The sequence below is a fragment of the Condylura cristata genome, unplaced genomic scaffold (genome assembly GCF_000260355.1).
Source record: "Condylura cristata isolate star-nosed mole 26May11 unplaced genomic scaffold, ConCri1.0 scaffold00001, whole genome shotgun sequence".
NCBI lineage: Eukaryota > Metazoa > Chordata > Mammalia > Eulipotyphla > Talpidae > Condylura > Condylura cristata.
Genome location: NW_004567102.1, coordinates 19,040,111 through 19,062,603, shown reverse-complemented (window position 1 = coordinate 19,062,603; position 22,493 = coordinate 19,040,111). Strand labels below are relative to the sequence as shown.

The 22,493-nt window shown below is 36.3% G+C and overlaps 1 protein-coding gene across 1 annotated transcript in view; it reads left to right on the top strand.

The window, feature by feature from the left end:
• Positions 1 to 22,493, top strand: part of HMGCLL1 (3-hydroxymethyl-3-methylglutaryl-CoA lyase-like 1) — a 139,197-nt gene that overhangs the window by 60,130 nt on the left and 56,574 nt on the right. Inside the window, exons 4-7 of the mRNA XM_004673584.2 lie at positions 2,932 to 3,027; positions 4,761 to 4,909; positions 15,514 to 15,577; positions 19,384 to 19,572. Of these exons, the coding sequence (XP_004673641.1) occupies positions 2,932 to 3,027; positions 4,761 to 4,909; positions 15,514 to 15,577; positions 19,384 to 19,572 (498 nt within the window). The remainder of the gene's footprint in view (positions 1 to 2,931; positions 3,028 to 4,760; positions 4,910 to 15,513; positions 15,578 to 19,383; positions 19,573 to 22,493) is intronic.

Genomic DNA, 22,493 nt, shown 5'->3' with positions numbered 1-22,493 from the left:
CCCTCCACCTCCTCCCCCCCATAGGAAGAGCATGTTTCCCCACAATAGAGGACTGGGCTCTCACACCTGTGCACTTAGCACTTAAGGGGTTATAATGAAGCACAGGCACACCATAAGCTCACACCATAAGCTTCATGTAAAGAGTTTATTTCCAAAGCAAACATAAATTTGTATTGTATTGTCTTGTTTATTTATATCTTTATTTTCTAGTTGTAGTCTGATACATCTAGTAAATTCTTGCAGTACATGATTGTTTTCGGAAGAATTCAGCAGAATTCATTTTTTTTAATTTATTACACTTCGAATGAAGTACTTACAGGTTAACATATATCTTGTATCTTGGATATTAAAATATCTTGAATATTAAAATTTGTACTTTTTAGGCCACATTATGATTCACTGTCATACTTTTATCCATTTCTCATACTTTTATCCATTTCTGTTATTAAATACTTACATCTAAGTAAACAGTTTTGTTTTAGATTTTAGGTTTGATTACCATGCTCTAAAGCTAGCAGTAACTTTATCTTCCTGCTTGAAAACCAGAATAAGTGCTCCAAGTTTTCATTAGGACTTGGGTGCATGTGTTTTCAGGCATGAAGGGTAAATTCATGCTTATGTTTTTAAGAGCTGCTGAAATATGTGAAAACATTAAATTTCTTTAAGAAAATCTGAAATAAAGTATTACATGTTTGAATAGAGTCATCTTCCTTGTACTTACTAGCTACTAAATTCTTCTCATTTTTCTTTGGGAGGTCTATTCCTAGTGCCATTTCTTTATTACAGAACTTGCCCCAAACTAGGTTTCACAATTGCCTGAGATGATGCATCTTTTCTAAAATTATTCAACACCTATTCTGCATGGCTTTCTATTGCCTTCACGATAAACAGAATATTCAGAATAATAGAGCCCTAACCTCAAGAGGATCACACTGTGTAGCTTCTTGTCTTCGTTTATAAACTATTCCCTGATTAGGTACCAAGAATCTTCTCTATTCAGATAAAATGACTTCTGCATCCTTCTGTCTTTTCCAGCCCTTATTTCAGCTTTTATGGCTATGTAACGAATTACCTGAGAACTTAGTGCATCCATGAATACCTAGTCTGCTTATGGAGGCTAAGGTTTGGAATGTGAACATGGAACAGGTTTTCTCTGTTCCATGAGGTCTCAGTTGGATAGTTGGTATACTGGAAGTTAGAATGATCTGAAGATGCCTTCAATTAAAGGTGGGGCCTGATACTGGTCATTGGTTTCTCTTCATAGGACCTCTTTATAAAGTAGTTATTTTCTCATCTCACAGCATGTCAGCTGAGTTCCCCATAGTGACTTCCCCCTTAGAGAAAGCCACAAGGAGTCTGCATTTTGATGGGCATAAGAAATACTTCTTTGGCCAATTTTCAAAAATCTATATGTAGTGGTAAGGAGCTACAGTTTTGATCCAATATTCTTTTACTTTTCCTAGGCTATTATCATCCATACTGAGTTTTCCTGTTTTTACCTTTATATTCAAACCTATATTCCTTTAAGTTGGGAACTTGTATTATGCATCTGTTTTGTCTACTCAACTGTATTGCAACTTAATTCACTATAACACCTTATATTCCTGTGCTAATATTTACCAAAGACTCAAGTATAGGCTTTGGGCTTAATAGGTGATCAATAAACATCCGTCTTGAATTAAATAGGCTTAGCGTATGGAGGACCTTGCTTTTATGCATTGCAAGTGACTGATAGTCTGGGTAAAGGCTGCAGCTGTTGGGCAAAGGATTTCACCTCTAGAAAATAAATGAGTGAGAATAATATGTTAGGCAAAAAGTAATGTGATTGCATTTCATGAAACAATGAGCGTAAATATCCAGAGGCCTGATGGCAGGTATACAGTTTGTATCTTAAACATGAAAAGTATTAAATTAACTAAGTCAGAGTAAATACTATAATACATGGTTCTGTGAGGAAAAGCATTTCCACTTTACTCTTGCTTCATTTTAAATTGGCAATATACATGTTTATTTTTTCCTCTATCCATGTTCATTGAAGCAATGTTTTCCCTTCCCAAATTAAATATACAAAATTTTGGTTTACTGTGTGTGTCCGTAAAATTATCTTCATAGTCATTTTGTATAATTTTCATTGTTCATGTCAATTCTTCTATGCAAGAATCACAGTTATGTCAATTGCAATTTCTATATATTGTGATGATGGGATTTGATCAACTTATTGCTATAGAAAGCTAACTTATAGAGTTTGAGTTAAACTGTCCAATTTAAACTGAGTATCAATGGGGTAGAGAACTCACTTTATGATAGAGGTATAGAATCATATGCTCCTCATATGCCAGTATCCACTATTAAGGCACCCATAGTCTTCCAAGTCATATATTCCTTGTAAATCAGTCTCTATAAAATGAAGAAAGAAATACTTCAAATTTTGTAGATTCTCATAAGACAATGGCTTGATAAGAAAGGTCAAAATTCTCTATATTAATTTGTTTACTTTATGAAAATAGTAACCTGATGATAGCATTGCAGAAAATAGCATGACAATTATGAAACAACAACATCTGTGTTAAATTATTGTAATTTGCTTAAGAAATACATGCAGAATTATATGGATATCCAACTTTCATGTAGAAAGTAAATGTATGGGCTGTTAGCTTTCACATCCTCCCCCATATGAGGGGTATTTGAAACTTCAAAAATAAAATGCAAAGAATTGTTAAATCCTATTTGTATAAATAAGTTAAGCCCGATCTAGTTATATTTTAATAACACTGAAAACTACTTAGCTTTAACTAGCTATAGCCTATAAAGTCAGCAATTATAAAAATATGCCACTATGACTGTTTTTGCAATTATTAGTTAAAATCTAAAAACATGCTTGATGAATATTGAAAGTTACATATATATGTATAAAACTATTATGTATTAAAGATGGCTGATCACACTGAAGTGATGAAAGGCATCCATCAATATCCAGGTGTTCGATATCCTGTCCTTACACCTAATCTTCAAGGTTTTCATCGAGCCGTGAGTATGCTTCTAATTTTTTTTACAATCTGTAAACATCTCTTTTTTTAAGATTTTTATTTAGTTAAGGATCCAAGAACTGGAGTGTAGGTGCAAGATGTGAAAGAATTCACCAGAGACAGGTTGGGGAGCAGAATAGGCAGATCCAGTGAAATACACTGCTGAGGGGAACAATGGGTGAGACAGGAGAGGTCTGCAGTACCATGTGGGTCAGCTCTCTACCCAAGTAGCAAGCTTATGCACAGTGGCTGGTAATAGCTTGATAACACTGAGACTTTAAAACAATAAGAAAGGGGCCACCAGAGTTAAAGATATTTGCCAAGTTAAAACTGTTATATGTAACTCACTTGTTACCCTATGTAAATACTTTGTAAATAACTAACAACAGTGCCATGACATTACTGATCTCCATGAACTAATAAGAACTAAAGTGCTCTGTCCACATGTTTCACTCAGTTTCTACACAAAATAATCATTGGTTTTGACAAGTCGTTTGAAAGTTATTTTGTGCTTTCTGTATGAAAATATAATACAGACCATGGCTTACACATTTAATGATATAATGTAATTATGTAAATTTTACTGTCATCCTTTTGTCTGTTATTTCCATCCTCTCAGTGAAGCTAAGCATTGTCATAACTGCTTTTATGGAAATTGATAAATCAGACAAGTCACTGAAGAAGCCAGCAGAGAAAGGTAAAATGTTAAAAGGAGGGCCCTCCCTGGTGGCTCCATGGGTTGAAGAACAGCACTTTAAAGCTAGCTGCTTTAGCAGAGGAGTTTGATCCCCAGCCAGGAAGATGACCTACATGGTGCAGCAGACCTTATCAGCTGCTCCCCTCAGCAGTATATTTCAGCTACTCTGCCTAGTCTGCTGCCCACTCTGCCTCTCACCACCTCAGGCCTGGAACCCAGTTCTGTATGCATAAATAAATAATTTTTTTTAAGATTTATTTATTTATTTATACAGAGCTAGGTACAGGCCAGAGGTGCAGGGATGGTGAGAGGATTCACCACAGAATGGGGAGCAGAACAGGCAGATGGACGAAGTACACTGCTGAGGGGAGCAGCGGGCGGGTCAGGAGAGGTCTGCCACGCCATGTGGTCACCTCCGGGGCAGGCGGGGATCGAACTCATGCGGGAAGTGACTTAAGCTTCTTAGTGCAGTGCTTTAACCTGTTGCGCCACCAGGGATGGCCAACATAAATAAATAAATCTTAAAAGTTAAGAGGGGCAAAGGAAAAATTAGATTATCATTTTGAATTTAAAGGCTGATGAGGGGATGAAAAGACAAGGGATATGGTTGTACCAATCACGATATGGATCTATGTAGGTTAGATTAAGAAATTGGAGATAATTTTAGGCAAAATCTATGTGCATTAGAAAAAACATTTTCATTTAAAATACAGTATTACTATCTTCTTTTTAAATAATCAATATTTCTATAGATAGTCAGATTTTATTCAGTTACTAGTATTATCCATAATTAGAGTTAGCATATATCTAAGAAAAACAGGAAATTTAGGATATGGAAAAATAAACTGAACATAAACTGTATGCCTCATATATCTGAGTTGTAGTATGTAGAATAAATGTTATAAAATATTTTTAACATTCCAACAAGTATGTATGAACAGAGGAATCTAAATTTAAGTGCTAAGGAATACAAGCAAAACTTTATAAAATAGTTAAATTCTGTTACTTAAATTTTGACTTTAACTTGTATTTTTCAGGTTGCTGCTGGAGCCACTGAAATATCAGTTTTTGGTGCTGCATCTGAATCTTTTAGCAAGAACAATATCAATTGTTCTATTGAAGAAAGTATGTACAAGTTTGAGGAAGTCATTAAGTCTGCAAGGAACATGAATATTCCAATACGAGGGTAATTAAGAAATTTTACAGTTTCTATTTAGTTTACATCTGCTGTTAAACCCCATATAAACATTATTTGGCCCCTTACAATAATTTGACTATCATATCTTATTTGTGCCATGTGATCAGATCTATCACTATATTAATACACTCTAATAATTATTAACTAATAATGAAGGGATGTATAATGCAGTTGCTTCAGAGAGACTAGACTGCCTAACCTAAAATTATCACCACTCTATCTAAAAAACAATTGTAAGGCCCTCCCTGGTGGTGCAGCAGGTTAAAGCACAGCACTAAGAATCTAAAGCCCCTTCCGCATGAGTTTGATTCCTGCCTGCCCCGGAGGTGACCACATGGTGTGGCAGACCTCTCCTGACCCGCCTGCTGCTCCCCTCAGCAGTGTACTTCGTTGATCTGCCTGTTCTGCTCCCCACTCTGTCCCTGGTGAATTCTCTCACCCTCTGCATCTCTAGTCTGTACCCCACTTCTGTATGAATAAATAAATCTTAAAAAAAAATTAAGATCCATGACTTTTTCTTCAAATGATATTTGATGGATGTGGAACTTTGCATATAGAAAAGATAGGATGGAGTCTTTAAGTTGGACCCATACTAACTCTCACTGAAATGCAGAATCCCCTGCTTTTTCTGTGACCGAAAGCAGAGGAGGAGTGAAAAACCTGCTTTGGTTATTGTCTGTTTCCAAGACCTGCAGTTGTGACCCTCTGAATCAACTGCTTTGTACATTCCACAAGCAAGATACACTAATAATTATTAATACTGAAAAGATATATCAATACATAGCAATGGCCTTGATCACATATAGCGTCATTGCAAAGGGTTGGTTTGTAAGACAGTAGCTTATTTTGTATTGATTTGTATAATAAAGGAGATATAAACATATTACATGAATAAATGAAAAAATAGCATTTTTAAAAGACAGTGCTGTAACTGTATTTAAATGCTGGTTATAATTTGGTTGGTGAGCAAAGTTTGTTTGTTTGTTTTGTTTTGTCTTGCCATGAGCTATGTTCTTTCTTTATGACATGGCCATAGAAGTCACAAGTCACATAATATCACTTCAGCCATAGTCACAGACCTTCCCACATTCAAGGGGAAGTAATAGTCTTGATAGAACATCGGTGTCACTCTGCCTGAATGCATTGAACTATAACATAATAAATCAATAATAGAGTACAATAGTATATTACGTAACATATGGCCATTGGGTAAGGATATAGCCTGTCACAGTTTACTCCTTTGGCAGCCCCATATAAAAAAAAAAAAAAAACATTATTCATCTTCTCCCTTGAGGATCCCAGTGTGACATTACGAAAAACTTAAATATCAGGATCTTATCTATCCTGATAAAATCAAGCATGGATGGGACAGCTCCCTAAGGATAGTTTTTCTAAGAGTTTTGAAATCAGGATACCAGCTATTTGCTGTACCCTCCTACCCAGCCTGCAGTGGCGGCACTGGCATAGGCTGACCCTCTGATAGGCCTGCTGAAAAAGCTGCAAGTGTGAGATTCTTCAGAATTGATGGCCCATGGCACCAGATTTCAACTGGGAATAGTTATACAACTTGGAAATTATTTCATTGGCTCTTGACTCTCCTCACCTAATAACATTGTTGGAAAGTTGATTGTAGCAGGACAGATTTAGAAGAAAATAAAAGTGGAATCATTTTGTATGATGGTGTTAGATAAAGGGTGGAATTCCATTACAGTCATTTGGAGTGAGTCGAGTTAGACTATACTATATTGACCTGTTTACATTTTTTGTTTGCAGTACCATAATATTAGTTTATACACTGCATATAATTTAGAGGTATAGGTTCACATCTCTTCAGATGCATATTACCATCGCATGTCCTGCCTTTCCCCAGAGTAGGTAAAACATTGTACAAAGCATATACAAGAAAAAAAAATTAAAACCAAGATAAAGTATTGCCAGAATCATAAACTAAAGGGTGTCTATTTCATGAGGCTAGAGAGAAAAATGAACACTAATACACTGTTCGTGGAAGTACAGACTGGTTCTGCCCCTATGGAAAATAATATATAGAGGTTTCTCAAAATATCACCCATAGACATACCATATAAAATGACAATTCCACTCTTAGGTATCTTCCCAAAAATATGAATTCAAAGGGCTAGGCACATTCCCCACAGCACTATTTTATAATAGTCAACAACTTAAGTGTTCAATTATACGTGAGTGGACTAGGAAGATGTGGTATACATATGCACTGTAATACTATTCTGCACATAAAAGAGGAAACTTGCCTTGAAAAGAGAAAGATACATCCCAGATGACTTCTTTCAGGTGGAATATAAAGAAACAAATCAACAAAACCAACCGACATAACCCTAGTAATCAGACTGAAGAATTAAGGCTACCAGAGTTGCAGGGGTCCAGTGGAGTATCCAGAAGCACTGGGAGTGTGGTGTGGTGACAGGCATCTGAAGAAGTATGAGGCTGTAGCTTGGAATCATACAGTGTTGTAAGCCAGTGTTACCTTAACAAATATATCCCCCTAAAATGGCTATACTATATGAGTTCACTATTCATTCTTGCAATTGGAGATTATCTTCTACCCCCAAAACTTTCATAGTTTGTTATACGTTTTTAGTGGCAATATTGATTTTAGATGTTTATTAATATGCCATGGGTACTCATTTAAAGAACAGAGCCGCACTCAGTTAGCAGAAACTGAAGTAGATGCTTCAGCATGCCTTGCTGTGGCAACAGCTGTATCAACATGTACTTGGTCATCATCCAGAAAATTTATGTTGTCAAATTAAAATGTGTTCTGCCTTATGGCTTTTCACGAATGCTCATTTTACTATTTTTATAAAAATTCAAGTGACTATACTTTCATATGTTCTAAATAGCAGCTTTCTGGTTATTGTTCCTTCCTTCAGGAAACACACACACATACATATATATATATTTTTTATATGTATATGCTCAACTTTATGTAACATCTGGGACACACTGGGGAAAAATACCATGCCAAATCACATAAAAATGCAGCCAACTAACTACTGCTGCATCTACATTATGTATGAATAGTAATGAAATGTGTATATTTTGGACTTCATTAATTGTGTAATTCACGTGACATGTTTAAAAATCCAATACTTTTCTATTTTTAAAGGTTAAAATGTTCTTTTTTAACATTGCCTTTTATTGAAAGCATTATATCTCTGTTTGTTGAGATCCTTTTGCAACTTTTCAAGATGTCTTCTAGTACATGGAAGACATTCAGTCTTTTTTTCCTTTTTTTCTGACGCAAATACCAGCTTCTTTGAATGCATTCACATGAATCACATACATACTATCTGAGAATAATCATTGAAAAAGTAAATCACCATGAGGTGCTGTTAGCTTCACATTAAAAGCATTGTAACTGTGCATTATCAGTTCCCAAGTTAAACACCTGTGTGTAGAACAGTATACATGAGGAAGACCACTTGAGGTGTCTTGGGCCTTTCCTATGAAATGGCCTTGAATGAGTTAATCACTGATTAACCTACTGAGAGATGAATGATGTGTACATTACACACATATTATCCTAAGAGTCAAAATTAAATATACATAATATATATATATATATATATATATATTATTTTTTGAAAGATTTACTTATTTATGCATACAGAACTGGGGCACAGGCTAGAGGTGCAGGGCCAGTGAGTGGATTCACCAGAGACACAGTGGGGAGCAGAACAGGCCGACTGATAAAGTACACTGCTGAGAGGAGCAGCGGGTTGGGTGGGGGGGTGTCAGGAGGGGTCTGCCGTGCCATGTGGATCACCTCCAGGGCAGGGATGGAACTCATGCTGAAGTGGCTTTAGCTTCTTAGTGCTGTGCTTTAATCCACTGTGCCATCAGGGAGGGCTCCAAAATTATATATTTTAAGAAACTGCAATATGCAAAAAATATTTACCTAATTTATCCTCAAATTCCCACAAAAAGTACAAAATAATAAGGGAGAAAAAAAGTAGGATAATTTAGTAATTAAACATAGATTTCTTTGTGGTACAAAAAATCAGGCAATTTTGGATAAGTAATATTTTGTTTTAGGCATAACTTCTTTATAAAGCATTAATAACATTGCTATATAAGTATTTGAAAGCAAAAGATTTGCCTCATGCCATTATGATCCACCTGTTATATATCTCTTCACCTAACTCCTTCAACATCCATTTTCTTCTAATTTATTTGAAAAATTTCCAATCAACCTTGTATCACTAATATTAGAGACAGAGAAAATTCTTTCTATGCTCATTTGTTGCTGGACTAGCTGTGTATCCCTGTGAGTTCTCGTCTTTAAAACAGCGAACTTCCTAACTGCTGTGAAGTAAGAATACTCTTTTGTTCAAAGTGGTCACTATTTACTCGTTTCCCCTTTGTGAAATATGTTATAACTCAACACAGTGATTCAAAAACTTTCAGCCAGCTTGTTAGTCAAGACGCCCAAGTCACATTGCACAGCTTGTGTTTCCTCTCCTCCCCAGGTCCCCTGCAGACTATCACTATGTATTCTGATCCTGACCCAGAAGGTAATAGTGGTCTTATTGAGTGAGATAATAAGGCCCCTTATTTAGGGGTCAGGTTTTGAGATACATACTGACTGGCAGGTGGTCTTTCTCATGACTGATGTGACAAGTGTTCCTCCATTGAGTGATCTACCCCAGTGGGATTTACTGGCATATCATTATCTTGTAAGTGAGCAACTGTTGTCAAGTCCCTTTCCAAATTCTGTTGTCTAAGCCCGTCCTTTGTATTGGCCTAGAGGAATAATTCAAATCATCATTTACCAAAGTATGGTACGTGAAACATCTGTTAGAGCCATTTTCTTTCCTAAGTGTGGTTTATTTGATGGTCTCTACTTTTTTTTAGATTTATGGATTATCCCAGTACTGCTGTTTGCCAGAACACATATTCAACAATAGTTAATACATGTAAGCTGTTTTTGTAGTGATGTATAAGCTGTCTTCCTGTAGAATTCCTGAGTAAAGATTGTGTTTTCTAATTTCTGATGAAATTAACTTTGATATTCTAGAACAAAATGCCAGCAGAACTGCTGCTTGAGACCAAGGGCAGTCTTTTCTTATGTCATATAAATATTTATATGTAAATAATTAAATATTACACATATATTTAAATAAGTGTGATAGAGCCGGGCCCTCCCTGGTGGTGCAGCAAGTTAAAATGCAGCACTGTGAAGCTATCTGCAATCACTGCAGCACGAGTTCCATCCCCGGCCTGGGAAGTGACCCACACAGCACAGCAGACCTCTCCTGTATCGCATGCTCCTCCCCTCACCAGTGTACATCAGTCAGCCTGTTCTGCTCCCCACTCTGTCTCTAGTGAATCCACTTACCATCCTGTACTTCTGGCCTGTACCCCCATGCTGTATTCATAAATAATCTTTAAAAATATAGTGTAATAGAGCCTACAAGAGGAAAACAATGCAACCTCTGTGTTTAAGTTCTTAACTTAGTTTTAATTATGATAATTTGTCATCCTATTACACTTTCTCTTGAGAATGGCAATGTCTGCTTCAACTCCAACTGTTGTAACATGTAAGCAAGGCTTTCTATTCTTCTATTACTTTTTGGCAAAAATATTGGAAAGACATGTGATAATTGTTCTTTTTTTATGAATCAGTTCTATAATTTGTTGAAGATGTGAAAGCTTCATTTTTAGGTTTACCATGTTTACATATGATATCGTTTAATAGCCTCAACCTGTTCAGAGTGGTTTTACTATTACTCTGGCATAATCTAAGTTCCCAAAATTCTCCTATCATTTTTGACTGCATTACTTAGAATAAAAACATCCCATATTTAGCTATATGTACATTATAATGATTAGGAATTTCATATAGTCATTTTGCATGTGAAAATTATATTAACTACCATTTATGCACTAGTTCATTAAAAAATTACTGCATGTTTTAAATAATGGAATTTATCACAAGTTAGCATTAAAGTTTAAGTACCCCCAAATGGATTTAGTATGTTTCTTTAGGGAAACTTCATGGAAAAAAGCCCTATAAAGATATGCACTTTTTTTTTTTTTTAAGATTTATTAATTTGTGTATACAGAACTGGGGTACAGGCCAGAGGCTTAGGGGCGACGAGAGGCTTCACCAGAGGCAGAGCGGGGAACAGAACAGGCAGATCGACGAAGTACACTGCTGAGGGGAGCAGCAGGCGGGCCAGGAGAGGTCTGCCACGCCATGTGGTCACCTCCGGGGCAGGCGGGGATCGAACTTGTGCGGAAGTGGCTTTAGATTCTCAGTGTTGTGCTTTAACCCGCTGCGCCACAAGGGAGGGTCCAGATATGCACTTTTAGTACAAGTCATTAAAGATAGGTAAATATATGGCAATATAATTAGAAATAATTGCCTTTGCTGTTACGGGAGGAATGTACAGAAAGGAAAAGCAAAATGAAGAGAAATCTCAAGAAACGTTTGGTCATGGAAGAGAAGCCCTTTAGTGGAATAGAAGGTTTTGAGACTGTAATAAAAGAAAGGTAAAAGTTAGAGTGAAGCTTCATAGGCTGTTGAACCAAATAAACCGAGTTTATTTGGTAGATAATGGCAAACCATTAAAGATTTTCAAGGTGAATCAAACTTATGTCTAGGAATGTTGTTTGGGCAATAAACTGGAGTATAAATGAGGGTCATGAGCCTAGCGGCAAGGAGCGCACTTAGGAGGTAGTTGAAACTGCCCTATAGGGGGCAGTCAAGAACAGCGCTGCACACTCAAGCCTGTTCTGGCAGAGACAGAACTTTATGGTGGAGTAAAAGACTCAGTCAACTGTAGTTATTGGATTTGTTCTCAAGGTAGCCATCAGGTAACTTAGTAGACCAGACATGTAAGAGTTAATAGACCAGTTTTGGTTTGGTTTGGTTTGTTTGACAGATGTAGGAAACTGGTTAATGCAAGGATGGAGTAAGACCATTTGGGATATCTTAAGTTTAATATGCCATGTATATTCTTCATGTAAGTGTATCAAATAATTTATAATGTGCACAGAGAGCTTTGGAGTTGTTCTAGAACTATCTGCATAAGGTTGAAAGAGGCTATTGAGGACAGAGCTTCCACAGATTTCCTTTTATGTTTCCTTTACAATCGCTCAATAACTTAAAATATATAGACAAACTAAAAAAAGAAAGTCCCCATATTTCATTTAAAAAAATGTAAGCATGCACAGTGACACATAGGGGTACCTATCTGTGATATAATCCCCAGTAACTTGAAAATCAATTTTTCATTCCTATGGGAAAACATAGATGTTCTCCTACAATATGAATTTATAACTGAGACTAGAACGCAGTAATGTAAAGTAACTGGAACCATGCCAGTGATAGTTATGTGTTGTAGAGTTATGAAACATGAGTATATTAGAAACCTAAATTTAAAAATTAAGATAAAAATTCACTCCAAGAAATAGTAAAATATACAAAATGAGAGATAAGGGAAGTCAGATACTCTTTATAGATACATTTAAGTAACTCAGGGCAAAAAACTTGTACAGAAACAAAAATCACAATAAAAAGGCACCTATGGACCCCTTCCTGGTGGCACAGTGGGTTAAAGCACAGCATTAAGAAGATAAAGTCACTTCAGCATGAGTTGGATCCCTACCTGTATGTGGACCACATGGCGTGGCAGACCTCTCCTGACCTGCCCGCTGCTCCCCTCAGCAGTGTACTTTGTCAGTCGGCCTGTTCTACTCCCCACTCTATCTCTGGTGGAATCTTCTTGCAGCCCTGCAGCACTGGCCTGTACCCCAGTTCTGTATGCATAAATCTTTTTTTTTTAAGGCATCTATAGTAACAGTTACAACCCACAAAAGGTAAAAAAGTACCCTAGGAAAAGGTACCCTGATAAAATCAGGAGAACTTTAGCAGAGAAGGAAGCAGGACTAGCTGAAAAGAAATGTGTTCAAATACTGACCTAGAATTCTATACCTAGCCAACTATTACACAGTAGGAAAAGTGAAATAAAACCATTTGTGGACACAGTCACATTCTACCTTTGCTGAAAGGAATATGAAAGAAAATAATTCAGCCAAAAGAATATTGAAACAAAAGTAAGAAAAATGAAATGAGACATGAAGAGGTTAAAGTTTGGTTTCTCAAAGGAGAAACTGTGTGGGTCTGTGAGGAATTTAATCACCAACTAATGAAAAATGAATGAAAATGCTGTAGCAAAATGATAAAAAGATATCTTGTTTTAGATAAGGAGATCAATCAGAAACTCAAAGGCAAGTACTGCTAATAGTTGAGTGCTTTTTTTTTGGTCAGGATGGAACTTGTAAAGTTATTTTAAATTCTATTTTCAGAGTTTCTGATTTAATTGGTTTGTAATATTCTTTTTTTTTTTTTTTAAAGATTTATTTATTTGTGCATACAGAACTGGGGTACAGGCCAGAGGCTCAGGGGCGGCGAGAGGCTTCACCAGACAGTGTGGGGAGCAGTACAGGCAGATGGACGAAGTACACTGCTGAGGGGAGCAGCGGGCGGGTCAGGAGAGGTCTGCCATACCATATGGTCACCTCCGGGGCAGGCGGGAATAGAACTCATGCGGAAGCAGCTTTAGCTTCTTAGTGCTGTGCTTTAACCCGCTGCGCCACCAGGGAGGGCCTGGTTTGTAATATTCTTAACCATCAGGGTTTTGTTTTGGGTAAGCTCCTTGGTGTTTCTGTATAGCCACGATTGAGAACCATTCAAATAGTTTATTAGACAAACACTCATGTCCAAAAACTGACTTTATTAATGTTTCAAAACAGAAACTTTAACTCATTTTGATGATGATAAAATATGTTCTCCCTTTTTACCAAGGTTTAGTAAACCTTTTCTGTAAAGGGCCAAATACTTAAGGTTTTGTGGCTCAGGTTGTCTGTATTGCAACTACTCATTGCTACAGTTAGAATATGTCACCAGCCATGGATAACAGGTAAACAGTGGTCTGGCTGTATTCCAGCAAGGGTTTGTTTACAAAAGAATGCTGAACAGCATTTGATTTGTGGAGCTTGGTCTACCAACCTGTGCTTTAGAGTGTCAAGTACAGGTGAAGAGCATAGTTGAGATTCAACACATATGCTTTGAAGGAAAGGAGCCACCTGTGTGAATAGTAATAGTTTGAAGAAACCAGTCACAATGATGAAAGGAGTTGCAGAAGATTAAGTGCAATGGAGTATGAAGCAAACTATAGACTTAGGAAGGAATCAAAGTCAAAACTTGTGTCAGTGAAAATACAAGCACAGAGTATTGTCATAAGTGTATAGTTGTGGACAGAGAATAAAAATATAACAGAGGTTTATTTACTTGTTCTTAATTTTATTTTTGCTTATTTTGCTTTTCACATTTAAGTAGGTGGTTTGAGATGTCTCTTTAATTAAATGTATATTTTGGGGTTCAGGATAGATTAGGGACCCTGTTTCATGCCCATCTACTTTCTCCAGTGTTGAGTTCACATAGTTCAGTCTCATATTATTATAGTAGGAAGAACAGAGAGATGTAAAATTTTACATGAATTTGTCCTCCTTCCCCTGTTCTTGTGTAACTGCTCATTTATTATTATATCAAGACATAACTTAGATTCACCTTCATGCTTCTAAAAAGAGGCTACATCTTTCAATTTAATACTGAATCATTAAAGGTACACAGTTTTTGTTTTGTTTTACTCTAAACCTGTTAGGAAATTCAGTGTACTAGAATGAAGAAATACATTATTGTCTTCTCTCATGGGTTTGCTCACATTGACTACCTTTCATATTCTGGCCCAAATAAAGATACCCACTGTCCCTTTTCTTCTCATGAGAATTGCTAAATTCTTGATAACCAGATACATGATGCATTATTTTAATGCAAATGTCATAAAATCTCTGAGGAAAGTTTAATAAAATGGAGTGGGCACTGAACTTAAAATAGCTAAAACAGACTTTCCTAAAACGTAATTGTTTAAGATAAAAATTTATCATTGTCCTCGCAGGGAAAAAATTACTTTTTATATTAAATAGAAGACCCTTGTGGAATATCTTTATTTGGAGCCTTTTAAAAAGACTAGACACTATTCGTGGTTTGGAATGATTTAGGTAAACCCATGAGAGATAAACAAGATGAACTTTAAGGTTATATACTGTTGTAGGAGTTTTGGGGTGATTAATGATTCTATTTAAATAAGGCCAAAACATCCAGATGGGATGAAGAAAGAAATTCACTTGGATATCTGCATATTTTCTCTATACATGATACCAAAGACCTAGAAGTTTAGTAGTTGAATACATTTACTCATGTAAATAAAATATGTAGTTCATTGATATGTTTTGGAATTTCAATTGCTTCTACACATATAAACTGCCATATATGAAATTCATGTGCTCTTATCCATATCTAGTATCAAAAATAATATATTAAAATGTACTTAGAAAGATAAAAATTTCATTTAACCTTAAAGTGCTCCAAAATTGCTTTTGCTTGATCTTAGAATAAAGGTCTACAATAAACTTTCTTTGGTGGATTTTTGAAAATGGCTCATCTATCATTCACATATTTATATGAATCTGTATTTTGCACTTAGGTATGTGTCTTGTGCCCTGGGCTGTCCGTATGAAGGAAGCATCACACCACAAAAAGTGACAGAAGTAAGATACAACTCACTTTTCTGGTTCATGGCAAAATGATGTATGCTATCTGAGACTACTAGTAGTATATTTTCCTTACTCTCTACTGCATCATCACAATAGGAAACTCTTTGTATCTATCCCTATAGACAGGTTTTTGTTATTTAATAGGTTTATTTTAATCGTGCAGACACTACAGATTGGCTATAACCTTCAAAGTTAAATAAGATTTGTATCTCATTTGGGTGTTCCAACCTGAAGGCAACCGAAGCAGCTGTACATGATACCAAAGAACTAGAAGTTCTCTGTGGCTAGAACTACTTTCTATCAGAATGTCGGGCAGATTGTGCATGTAACCATTGCCTCAGTTGCGTAACATTCTTTTTTTTTTTTTTGCTCCCCTGAGCAGAGATTTACTACTGCTAGATTCTAAGCAGATTCTACAGCAACAGATTACAGTCAGTCATCCCCAGCTTACTGTTTCAGAGACAAATTCCATATGTGACCGTAGATGCCAGTAGAGCTAAACCATACACTATAAAGCCTAAGTGTGTAGTAGGCTGAACCACCTAAAGTTGTGGAATGAGTGTCTAATGATTGCACAGTGAAGAAGACTGCACCGCAGGATACATTTCTCAGACCATCACATCATCCTTGTGTGTCGCATATCTGTTCAGTTATTTAGAATTGTTTACTCAAGTTTGTTTTCTCCTTCCACTTTGTTTACTACTTACAAATACAAATGATGTCTTCGAAATTATATTACACTAGCTCAGAAACGCATTTGTATACGAAGTATATAATGCCCATCTGTTGTAAGTTGGCTAATTTTGGTAAACTTAGTAATATAGTATTGAAACACTTCACTGTTAATCAGTTACTAACTTTTCAGCTTTTAAAATTACTTCAGATATTTCAAATGAACTATTCTATAGTCTAAGCAAGATCTTTACACACAGAGGTAAATATACTATAAAATAATGAAGATTAAATTTTCTAATCATTCACTCACATAAGCCACATCTGAGACTGTTATTAATACATATTCATAGTGCACATTCTTTCCTTAGGGGACTCTTCCAAAATGGCATAACTTCAAGCTCCATAGAGCCTGGATCTACTACTGCCTATTTACTAAAGTGCCTTTACTTGTTTGCCTTCTACTTTCTCTAGACAGACCATACTCCAGCTCTGCTCCTGCCCAAAGAGTTGCTTAGCAGAAACATGAAACAGGCAGATTAGAAATTCACACCAACAATCTTCTGTACTATTCTAATACATCATGTGGTCAACTCATGATGTTACCCTCTGAAATGACTATTTCAAACTCTTGACTGTGTTCAATTCTCTAGTCCTTCATCATTTTCTTCTATATACACACACCATTGATTCTTGACCAGATTCAAGCCTTTTCCACCTGCAAACGCCTTTTATTTTTATTATTATTATCATTATCATTATTATTAAAGACTTATTTATGCATACAGAACTGGGTACAGACCAGCGATGTAGGGGTAGTGAGAGGATTCACCAGAGACAGAGTGGGGAGTAGAACAGGCCGACTGACGAAGTACACTGCTGAAGGGAGCAGTGGGCAGGTCAGGAGAGGTCTGCCACGCCATGTGGGTCACCCCTGGGGCTGGGGATCAAACTGAAGTAGCTGGGACTCGCTTGCTATATTGTGCTGTGCTTTAACTCCTTGCACCACAAGGGAGGGCCCTAAACTTTCTTATTTCAGCTTCCCTTTCTGTTTATTGACCATCTCCATCCTTGTACAACTTCTTCAAAGGACTGAATACAGAAGTTTCCATTTCCTCATATAAAACCAGTTCCTTGTCATACTTTGCATGACCTCTCAACTAGTGAGCCTACTGAAATTATTCTTTATAAAATCACTACTTAGCCTTGTATATAGAAATGCAAGATCATACTAAGTTTTCCTGACTTTGCAGCAAAATTTGGGACTGGTGACAATTCCCTCCTTCCTGAACCTTTATTTTTACCACTTGATACAACACTTCTGATTTCCTCTAGCTGGTTCAGTCTCTTCTTTGAAGCCTCATTCTCTGCTACCTGCCAATTAGGGATCTACATTAATATGCAATGCACAGTGCAGAAGCATGCATACATATACTGTTCCATCTCATATCTTTCAACAAGATATTACTTATTGTATCTGAAGCTGTTACTTGATCTTTCTGTTTTGACAGTCTTAAGTCAAATTCCTTGGCTACATGCTTTCTGCCTGTTTCATGCTTCCACTCAGCAACTCTTTAGGCAGGAGCAGAGCTTGAGTATGGTCTGTCTAGAGAAAGTAGAAGGCAAACAAGTAAAGGCGTTTTAGTAAATAGGCAGTAGTAGATCCAGATTTTATGGAGCCTGAAGTTATGCCATTTTGGAAGAGTTCCTTAAGAAAAGAATGTGCATTGTGAATATATATTAATAACAGACTCTCAGATGTGGAAACTTTCATTATCCAGTTTCCATCTAATAATAGTTTCCTATTGGAACTAGGCAGCCCTTTCTAAGAACCCTCAAGATATTGTTATTACAATTAAAATCTAAGTTGATTATATCACTCCATATTGTATCATGACTTTCTACTGCTTTTAATGATAAATCCCTACCAAAATGATAAACTTACTTGGTGTGCAAGACTCCTATGGTCTTCCCCAAGCCTGCCCCTCCAGCTCTAGATGGTTTCATTCCTCATTGGTTTTGCCTTTAAATCACATAGCCCTTTGCATTTGACTTTTCTCCGGAATACTCTGAGTTTTATATTTCATCTGCATGGAATATAGTGACTTTTGCATTTGACATTCCTCTTAGAATATGTCTGTACCCTTCCATATTATACCTTTCAACAAGCCAATGCATACTTTATCTGAAGCTGTCACTTGATCCTTTTCTGTTTGACAGATTTAAGTCCATTCCTTTACTACATGCTCTTAAAACCCTGTGTCTTTGTTCTAGAATTCTTATAACTTCCATTTACACAAATTAGATTAGAATTGGTTAATGTCTGTCCTCACTAGACTTTGGGCTTCATAAACAGATAACCTGTCTCAATATTTATATTCTCAGCATAGTACCTGGCATAAAATGGGTACTGAAGAAATACATAATGAATGAATTGATGAGTGACCATGTGTCAAGTTTTGTATAAAGTATTTCTTCATACATTCTCATTTAATTTTCATGAGTGGCTTTTGATGATGTAAAGTCACATTTGTCTGATTCTAGAATCCACATCTTTGTCAACATTACATTGCTTTTATGAAAATTACACTAACTATTCAGCTTAAGGGACCTTACAATTTACCTCACCATACCTTGCAAGTTATCTCATAAATATCTACTTTGTGTCAGAAAAAAATTAAGCCAAAAATATTAATAGGCTCTAGGAATTACAAAACTACTTAGTGACAGAACTGATACCCTGTTAATCCCTAATCAACGCTTTAAGAAATACTACTTCCAAAATAAAAGTGTAATATTTCTGTTTGATTAAATGAGAAAAAAAAAGGGAGTCTCTCATAATTAAAATTGTCCATATTATTTCATCAACAAGCAGATTAATAGATGACTCTAAGGCAAATTTGAATACTGGAAAGTATTAATTATAGTACCATGAGTCAACGTTTATATAATGGTTAGGATTGCATGAGCAGGGAAAATGACCAAAAAAACCCACACTCAACTATGTGACTATTATGTTTGTATAACCATGTGGTTTGCTTTGTTTTTGTTTTGTTTTTTTTTGCCTTTACAAAAGAGTTTGTCGCTTCCTTTCCTTTGTTTCACTAGCATTTCACCTTTTCCAACAGGTGTCTAAGAGATTATATGGCATGGGCTGTTATGAGATTTCCCTGGGAGACACAATTGGAGTGGGGACTCCTGGAAGCATGAAAACAATGTTGGAGAGTGTCATGAAAGAAATCCCACCAAGTGCTCTTGCTGTTCACTGTCATGACACATATGGACAAGCCTTAGCAAATATCCTAACGGCCCTTCAGGTATTCTGTATTGTTGTGGGTAGTAATACCCTTATTTATAATCTAAGTACGGTAAAAGCTTTAGTGCCTGCCTCGTGACACTCAGGAAACATTTGTAAATGGTGCATATTTTTAGGAAAGTTAGGTCCCTTATTAATGTTAATTTGTCTTGATAAACTCTCTTACTTAGTTCTTTTGAAAATACTGATCGTTTTTTGAGTGCTGTCTGTTTTTTCAACTCCCATGTGCTCTCAAGCATAGAATTTAATGGACTCAAATGTTATGGCATTTTGAGGAGTTAAAAAACACTGAGAGTAGACTATAATGTTGTAATCATGTAATTAATGCATTTTTGATAATTTTCTGCTCGATGATGGGAAGATGTGACGTGAAATATAGGATGTTTAAGAGGTTTTCCTCCAAGCATACCTGTGAAAGACCCTGTTTTTTATGAAGTATATTGTTTGATGATCAGAATGAAGTGATCTAAAGAGAGTGTTAACAGCTACTGACTCAATTTTAATAACTTATTTTGAATGCATGTATTTGAAATATATGTAAGGCTATTATTTTAGATTTATGTCAGTGTCTTAAACTCAGCTAAAAATAGATTCATCCAATATTTTTAGAACTCAATATTTTGACAACGAAAGATAAGACTATGAAAGTTTTTAGTGATGCTGAAAATCAATATGTAAAGCTTAATGTCACAGTCTTAAAGTATTTGATTGCTTGGCAAATGTTAAAAAACAATGTGAAGGTCAAGCCCCTCAAGGGTTTACTTTGACTTTGTAACATATGTGCATAGATCCTCATTTATCCCCTGGAAGCAGTCAAGGAACATTGTATTGAATTAGAGACAAGAGAAAATTATATCCCATGGACTTTTGGGCGTGGGAATTTTTACAATTCCCCTTCCCTAGGTATTCTAGTTTCTAAAACAATAGAGAGCTAGGCATCCCTTCAGGATTTTGTATTCAGCTACAACTGTAACTTATTATGTGTTCCTGACCAGCAAGTTCCTGAAAGAGCATCTTCCCCCTTCTCTCTCCCTCCCTCCACTCTAACTCCCTCCATTTCTCCTTGATATGGTAATAATTTGAGTTGTATTTTATTAGTGTAGCCTATATACTGAATGATAGTTTAGTTCTTTTGGTTAAGAAGCAATACCTAGGAACCCATACTTTTGCTTCTGGTCTCTACCTGGCTTTTAAAAAACACTCAAGTGCAAAGATTGTTTATTCCCTATTGTGACTTTAGGGTTAAGGAAGGCCTATCTGAAAAAAATAATGTTTACATCTGATTTTAAATGTTGTGACAGAAATACATGCACAATAGATATGTGTATGCAGTCGTGAAAATATTAAAGATATGGAATTCTTATGGAATAAAAATAAACAGTTCAAGTAGATGAAACACCATTTGGGGCAAAAGGCCTTGGGAGTGGGGAGGATCGTGTTGTAGGAACTGTTCAGAGGAGGAGAAAGTAAAGCGTATAACATTTGCTGAATTAGTTAAATTGCATAGTCTCTTTACAGAAGAGTTGAGGACTGAAATCCTGGAGTATGTGCCCCCCAGTCACAGCCATACTGGGGGTAGGAAACAATCTGAAGCCGAGCAAAATGGGAGATTTGGATGAGAACCCGTGTAAGATTCCTATTCCCCAAAATACCACAATCTCAGCCAAATGGTGAATCAGCAAAACTTTTACCTCATAAAGAGATGGGGAACATATTCTTGGTAGTAGATCGTGGAGAAATATAGACTCCCTTCACATTTTGTAACCTTTCATTGACCCTCGTTTGGGTTTAGAGTTAAGATTCATTTGCCAAGTAGGTAAATTATTTTGAGCAAGCACATCTTCAATTCAAACTGAATTCTCAGTGTGAGTCGGCTATTCTGTTCTTCAGCACTGCCTTTTGTAGTGACTAGGAAGTGAGACTACAAGTAACCATAACTGTGTTTTCTACTATATTGCTACTACATGCACGAGCTTGCTCCCTGTATGGGAGGTGGGAGGGTAGAAGGAAAGCAGGGAACCTGGAAAAACAATAATGTACTTCCAACTTCATATTATATTGCCCTGGAGCTCAACTTAAAGTCACAGAGTTAAGTAGGTGGAAAAGAGGGTAACAGTGGCTTATATAATAAGCAACATGACATGAAGCCTGTGAGGTTAGTATAAGGAATGATTGAGAAAATGGTCAAAAAGTAGATTGCTAAGGAAGCTGAAGTTGGACGTGTAGAGTTTTTTGTCTTTACAGCCTTCACCTTTCATATAGTTTGATAAACTATTTGAGACAACATAAGAAAAAATATATTCTACTGCTTTCTCTAAAAATGTGTAGCTGAGGTCAGCATTAAAACTTTTGGGGTTTATATTCATCAAGGAAGCTGAATGTAGCACTGGCATAGCAAGACACACACACCTCACCCCAAGCAGCCCCCAATAAGGCTGCTTTTATCACCCCCTCTGCAATACCAGTAGTCACAACAAAAGAGTAGATTTACCTTTAGTAAAGGGGGAAAAAATGTCTTGGCAAATCTGCCAGTGTTTAAGTAAAAGGGAAATCAGAGAAGGTCCCACTTGATTATGAAAGGGCTAACCTTGGATTCAGGAAGCAGTGGTGATACTTCATTTTTCAAAAAGGAATCTTTGAAGTGGTTTCTATTAAAATTGGTGGCATGGATACCATTTGCTTTAATTTAGAGGTTGAGAGGGTTTACAGTGCTCCAAACTGGAAATTAATATTACGGCAAGGAGACATATAATAAGTGGAAACTTGGCCACAATGGTAGGAAACAAATGAGTTATAAATGGAACATCCCCCTCTGCCTAGAAAGCCCACACTAACAGTACAGTGGAAGGATCTTTCTTGGATCCCCAGGTTTCATTGTATTTTGAGCTTAAACACATGACTTATGACTAAAGTCAGTAATTC